The following is a 7,349-nucleotide window of genomic DNA, read 5'->3' on the forward strand; positions in this document are numbered from 1 at the left end:
AATATCCTCTCAAAGTTAAGAGTCCATGCAGTATAGTAGCTTAGTGAATCATGACAATTGATAGCCTTATGTCATAATTCACTATGAGTCCAATTTAGTATGTATCACATGCATTAGTGCACTCACCATAGGAAAACCATCCCAATGACCAAGACGAGTCATCTCTTCAATTAGGAGCTAGTGTACTACAGTCTCAAATGGATTGCCCAAATCCATGAACCGACTATGGACAACTCATCACTCTAAAAGAAACCCATGGCTTGGATCTTTTATGCAACTCTTAATGCACCTAAGTCATGTACAATAGAAGTGATGTGAGGCATGTATGCTCAAATAACCAATTAATGCAAATGGGATAATAAAGGGAAATGAAGAAACATAAATAAATAAATTTATAAATGAATCTCTATCGGTTACATCACGTCATGCTTTCTAGGGCTCAATCCCAACATCTTCATTGTTTAAACATTTTCTAGTATATATTAGAAAACTAACTTAGAAATATTAAGCGAACATAAGTTTTCTAGGAGTGCTACTAGTGACATTCTTAGAAGAGGCCTAAGTTCATTATAAGGTGTATTAAAGCATGGTTATGATGCATTCTTATGATCGAGGAAGGAAAGAAGCATGTTGAAAGTAAAAAATAGAATAAAAATTGACATTTAGCAATCTAATCTAGGGGAAGAAGATCGAGATTGAGAAGAAGACAAAAATATAAGTCTTGTGATTCCATTTCCAACATGGAGATAAGGCTTGCAAATGTGGAGTTAGCCATGGTGGACATGTGAGAAATGATGGACTTGTTGTTGGCATCTTAGATCTAACCAACGATAGCAATACTAAATTTTCAAAAAATTGATTTTTAGGGTTAAAGAACTAACCTTTAGGTTTGGATGTTCCTAAACCTTAAATTTCAAGTGTTGAAGGTGAACTCAAAGTTGTTGGAAGTCTTGTAAACCCATAATCTTCCGCCTAATGACTCAACCTTGTTTTTGACACACTTTTAGTGAGGAAAGAAGAGTAGAGGCTATGGCTCTCTTTTTCTCTTTGGATGCTGGAAGACAAAAGTGATGGAAACCCTAACCCCTATAGGGTATTTATAGGGTTCATAACTAGGCTTAATTGACTTGAGCCCACATGAGTTTAGGTAACTTAATTTAGCCTAAATTGGTAATAATTGATTAATTAGCCTCATAGGCCTACTAATTAATCAATTAGCCCAATCCAAAGACCTTGTTCAATTACCTCTCTTCAACCTTGCATAATTACCAAAATGACCTTATGGATAAAAGTGAACCTAGATCTAATCTGACCCTCATAACTTGTGTCAATAGGGTATATAAGCTAAGAGTGGGGACCACTAGGACCCATAAGAGCACTGGCTCCCTTAGAATCCAATTCTAAAGTAGATTCAACATCCCACTATAAAGAATCAACTGAATTCCAATATCCTATGTAAATAACAATAAGACATTGTGTGCTCAAGTTCGTGACCTATTATCCATTGTTTTTAGTCTCACCATGAATTGGTATCCATAGTCTAACAAGGTGAAAGATATCAACCTTTCAAGACTACCTTTACTGTCCTTGAGTTACAGATTCTCCTATTGTATGTTTAATTGGCATGTCTTAGCTCTCAAAGAGGTTGTGTCAAGTTCTACTTAAAGAACTACTATGACCATAGTTTCCATGAACACACCTCCTAGGATCACCTAAAGGAACACTCTGTCTCAATCCCATGAAATATCATGATACTTTTATTGAGAATACCTATTGCTATTGGTTTCCATCAATTGTGACCCAATCCATAGGGAATATGTGATCAACTTATGATCTCATATGTAGGTTAAAATAATTGGTAACTTTAGCACAAACTCAATATTCCCTCAAGGTTGAGAGACAACATAATAAAGCAGCTTGGTGAGGTCATGACTACTTGATAGTCTTAAGTCATATCTCACCGTAGGTCTTGTCCAATGTGTAACCATACACACTAGTGCACTCACCATGAGAAACCTCTCCTAATAGCCAAAACCAATCATCCCTCCAATTAGGAGGTAGCACACTATAACCTCGAATAGGTTGCCTAAACCCATGAATCGTTTGTGTACAAGTCATTTATTTGCAAGGAACCCATGACTTAGATCTTTCGTGCAACTTCTAAGTCACGTACAATGAAAAAGATGCAAGTAAAAATGCTCATAAAGTGTAATGCATGAAATAAGGATAGATAAAAATGAAACTAAAATATAATTAAATAATGAATTCCAAATTTTATTACATCATGTAATACTTTTAAGGGCTTTATCCTAACACTTGTTAGAACAAAGCCTTGAGAAGAGCTTAAGGGCCCTTAGGAAGTAGACTCAAGAGCTGAAAGGAAGAGTTCCCAACTTAGTTCAAGTCCAATGTCACATAAGAAGTACATGTCTTTTAAAAAATGAAGACACGGGCGACATAGATGGATAAGTATGATATGAACATTCGATAACAGGTAGTTACCTAAAGAAGCATTCTTTTGTAAGGGATTTGGTTTTTTGAGAGGAATCTAGAGTGGAGGTGCCTAAGCCAAAAATATTCAAAGGCAATATTAATTCCAAAGAGTTGGATAACTATTTATGACACATGGAAATGCATTTTAAGGCACTAAGGCTCTTAGATAAGAAAGAAAAGGTGCATACCACAATGCTCTACCTCATTAGCACTAAAGCTTTATGGACATTGGAGGTATGCTAACAATCAAAGAGGCTTGTGGACTATAAAGAGTTATAGGCAGACTACAAGATAGAAACCAAAAGGCAATTCTACCCTAAGGTTATCTCTTAATTGGTACATAAGCATATGAATAGGTTAATACATAATAGGTTCATTCAATAAAACGTAAAGGAGTTCTCATCTTTCATTCTAAAGATCTTGAATATCATAGAAGAGGAACTTATCTTCCACTTCATGGAGGATCACTAGAGGTATAGTAGTTGTAGAGTCATTGGTGATTTATAGGAAGAGAGGCTCTTCAAAGCTAAAGCTACTAGAGCATGGACATGCACTAGTGGAAAAGAAGAGATGTCCTAGGTTTTTAAGGAAGGTACTACTAGATGGGTAAAGAGGTAAAGAGGCTATGATTAACAAGGAGCGTAAGAAAAAATCACAGTAATGCTCAAATGTTTCATTAGTTAGGAAAAGTTTATTGAGAGAAACACCCTCAATGCCATGGTGGAAGAAAGAGGGATGGAGAAACACATTAGACCACTCCAATTTCTAAAACTCTCTAGAGGTGAAATCCATGCTAAATAAGCCTTGGAAAAGTGATATGGCTACCAAGACTCAAGGGTAAACCAAGAAATTAACTTCAACATTACTTATGGTAAGTCATAAGGATAAGTTAGAACCAAGGAGAAGACCACCAACTAACACTGTAAGTAAAACAAGAAAGTTCATTGAAGTGTATGGTCTTGCAAGAGCATAAGGGTACCAAGGTTCTAAGAAGAGCATGATGTGTGACCCTTGATAGTGGACAAAAGGGTTATCGGAGATCAGGAACTCCCTATTATACCAACAAACCAAAGCTCTTTCTATGTGATATCAATTGGTATAACTTATAATGGTTATGGATTGTTTCTATTGGAACTTCAAAATGTTGCAATCACTTTGATCCACCCCTTAACAAAAATTATGGGCCTATTTGTTAACTATTTTCAAAAGCAATTTTATACTCTTCAAAAAAAAGGAAAAAAAAAAAAAGAAAACACAATTGTCAACCAAAAAACATAAAACAATTTTATATTCTTAAAATTAGAAAATTAACATGGTGTTTTTAGATAATATTTTTTTATTTGTTTTCACTTGTTCTCTATGTGTTGTTTTAAAAATTAACTATACAAACATGGAAAATGATTAAAAATAAAGCACTAAACATAAAAGTTATTTTTAAAATATTTTAAAATATAGAAATTAACAAGTGAAAAACATTTTAGGTTCTAAGCAGACATTTGTTTTACAACATATTAGAAAACAATTTTCAAAAATTGTTCTTTTAGAACTATTCTAAAAAAAAGTTAGCAAATAAGGGCCATATATACCCTGAGAATTCCCATTGAAAGGAATCCATATACTCAAAGTGAATTGTTAAGTGCACTAAGAAAAAGGCTAACTTCATTAATAAAGTACATAATATACTAAAAGGGACTAATAGAAAGTGAGGCCACATTAGATTCATTAAAGGCTTTATAGTAGTTTCAAGAGTTGATAAGGACATTGACAAAGATGTTGCTTACTGACCCTACATAAATGACATCCTTGTATATTTAGGTAAGAAGGTTTTGGAACTTGCTCAAGATGCTACATGAAAAACCACTAAGGCATATTATAGAATCTTCTAGAAGAGTTTGGAGTCCTCTAAAAGTGTCTACTCCTATATGAAGTTGGATAAAGGAAACATTGTGGAAAAATTTAAATTAAGGTAAGAGCTAGTAGTATCTAGAATACTCCAGAATTACATAGTGTACCTAGCGTAGGATGGTTATAGAGTCTGCAGAAACCCATACATTTTAGAATATTTCTTAGGGGCTTATAATAGGGAAAGCCCTTGTTTGACCAAGCCCTTGTATGGAATCTTTCAAAAATAAAAAATAGAATGTCTTTTTAAAGGTTCCTTATTAAAACAAATTTGCATTCACTCAAGCTTTCCAGTGTATTCTCTTTCTTTGTTCAAGTGTTTAACGTCTTCATTTCTTAGATATTATCTAGCAAGGGTTGGAAAGGTTAAATTTTATGTTTTTTTATTTTTTCTTAACCTCCTTATAACTACTTCAAATCCTTAGTCATATCAATGACCTTACAATGTGCTTCAAACTCAACATCTTGACAAACTTTTACCGAGTCTCAAAATTCTCCTTCTGAATCTCTTTGAATCATTTTAGTTCTATTGCACTTCATAGCATTAGAGAATTGAAACATCTGCATGCTACATCTAGTAATAATATAAACATAATGTTAATGGTTTGAAAATAATCAAGCATTAAACTAGTCATTGTAGCTACCATTATCACATTAAAGCATATTATGATAATATTACGATACAATAAATAGTTCATATTATGACGGAGAGAGAAGAGAAGAGAAGAGAAGAGAAGAGAGTAATACCGTAAAGATGAAACTATAGCCCATGGTAAGAATAGATCGCAAAAAATCAATCCTTCTCCACATCATCTCCAAATAGTTGGGGGTGGAATAGTATGCCTCTCCAGAAAAATCAACCCCTTCTGTTTTGAGAGCATAACAAAGAGGATGTAAAGCCAAGCATCGAGCATATGACTTTTGGTCGAATGCTATGATCACCAAATGATTTAAAAGCCTCTTGGTGTTGTTTCCAATATGAAAGCTCTCAAGAAAGAGATCGAGTAATGAATTATTTGCTGCCCATGCTCCATTCACAGTTGTCAAAATGACAGTTTTATCTCCCATGGCTGCCTTTTCCAAAACTATATCCAACGGAAATTCCTTGAGCTCCTAAAAAAATAAAAAATCTTATAATCACAACCTCCTTTCACATTGCATTATTCTTTCAAAAAATTAAAAATTAAAAAAAAGGAAAAAATAAATTAATGTAAGTCAACCATAATCAAATGTTTGAGTAATAATAGTATATATGTACTTTCCTTGCCACAATATACTTTTGCCTAGTGGCATTGTTTATCCTCTTTGGTTCGTATGCCCTGGGATGCTTTTCTAGGCACTCATGTTGATGTACATTGTGCGTGTTATGTTGCTCTTGTTGCAAGCATCATGGATCTTTGATAGCTTGTAAAAACATATCAGTAACATCCCGAAATTTTAGGTAGGATTTAAAAAAAATTAAAAATCCAATTAAATTACAATAATTAAGGAGAAAAAAAAAATTAAATTAGCACTTGGCACGCCTAAAGAGTGTAGAGATTTTAAGGTTAATCATGTTATTCTTGTATCCGTCAAAATTTATGAATTTTGGTACTCCGTGAAGATAAGGAGGGTGCAGGGGTAAATTTATGAATCCCTTGAAAATATATTTGTAAATTCATGGATCATAAGCCTAACCATCTAAGTCTTGTTATATTTGGACCATATTTGTCCCAAGAGAAAACTTTGAATAGATTGAGAAATATATATAGGTGAGAGGTTCACATAAACCGTTCCAAGTAGTTATGTTTCTCAAACTTTTGGGACTTTTTTTTTTTTTTTTTTTAATATATATATATATATACATATTATATTCCAAATTATTTATATATAATATTAAACACCCAAAGGAATCCAGCTATATAATTTTCAACTCATACAATGATGGCCTACTACAAAAATTTTGAAATTATGAATGAAAAGCAAAGTGGTTCGACTAAGATAGTTTTGAACCACTTGAGTTTTTCGAAATTTTGGCTGAGTATTTTAATTTTAATTTCGATAAAATCATATCTTCAAAAAACGATTTCAAGATTAAAGTTCACATCTCCTATATGGAACAAAGTGTCATATTTCCCAAAGATGTCTTATAAATTTCTTGTTTTCATAATTTTTTTTTTTAAGTGTCTTTAACATTATCAGAAATCTTTTGATTTCTGGGTTGGGATAAAAATAAAGACTAGGATATGAGTATAGTAAACATTGAGTTCCTGTTTTAAAATTGTAGAAATTTGATATGTATCATATAATAAAGTTGCTCACCGATCTAGAAATCAAGGCGGGTAGAAATTGGGAGGAATAGGCAGAATTGTATAGGACCATGCTAGGAAGCACAACAACAGCCACAAACAACATGATCTTAGCGATCCGGTACAGGAGGCGGATGTCCACCCCCGAACTATCCAACAATGTTTTGTCTCCGCCACCACCACCACCACCTCTGCTGCCACCACCGGCACCGCCTGTAATCATGGTATTCTTAATTTGGAGAAGCAATGATGAAGGGGGGCCGAGTTTTTCTGTAGTGTAAGTAGCTTATGAAATGATGAAGAAGATAAGTACATTGATTGGGGGCTCTTAAATTTTTTCAGGTAGGTACGTACCATATTAATGCATGCAATATGTCGATTCTTGTAATACAATTATGAAGAGAGGACATTCTTTCAGGAGTAAGTAAATAGCTAGCAATAAACATGGATGGAGAGTGGAATTTACTCTACATCAGAACAGCTTTCATTTTGGCAGATCATAATGGACCAAGTTGCATGATATGTATAAATGAACTTGTACACACCCAATCAATGGATATCTATACAAAATAACCCAACCTAAATCCAATTCAACATTTAGATGGTTTATGTAATGAGTTTCAATATTAGGATTGGATTTGGATTATATTATTTTAATTCAAACTT

The 7,349-nt window shown here is 33.6% G+C and overlaps 1 protein-coding gene across 1 annotated transcript in view; it reads right to left on the reverse strand.

Annotated features, from left to right (window-relative positions):
* LOC117904763 (uncharacterized protein At4g15970-like) overlaps positions 1-6,906 on the reverse strand; it is a 28,091-nt gene extending 21,185 nt beyond the window's left edge. The window contains exons 1-2 of the mRNA XM_034817518.1: positions 6,697-6,906; positions 5,143-5,508 (exon numbers count right to left, since the gene is read on the reverse strand). Of these exons, the coding sequence (XP_034673409.1) occupies positions 5,143-5,508; positions 6,697-6,906 (576 nt within the window). The remainder of the gene's footprint in view (positions 1-5,142; positions 5,509-6,696) is intronic.
* Positions 6,907-7,349: the final 443 nt, after the last annotated feature.

The sequence above is a fragment of the Vitis riparia genome, chromosome 17, assembly GCF_004353265.1.
Source record: "Vitis riparia cultivar Riparia Gloire de Montpellier isolate 1030 chromosome 17, EGFV_Vit.rip_1.0, whole genome shotgun sequence".
NCBI classification, from domain to species: Eukaryota; Viridiplantae; Streptophyta; class Magnoliopsida; order Vitales; family Vitaceae; genus Vitis; species Vitis riparia.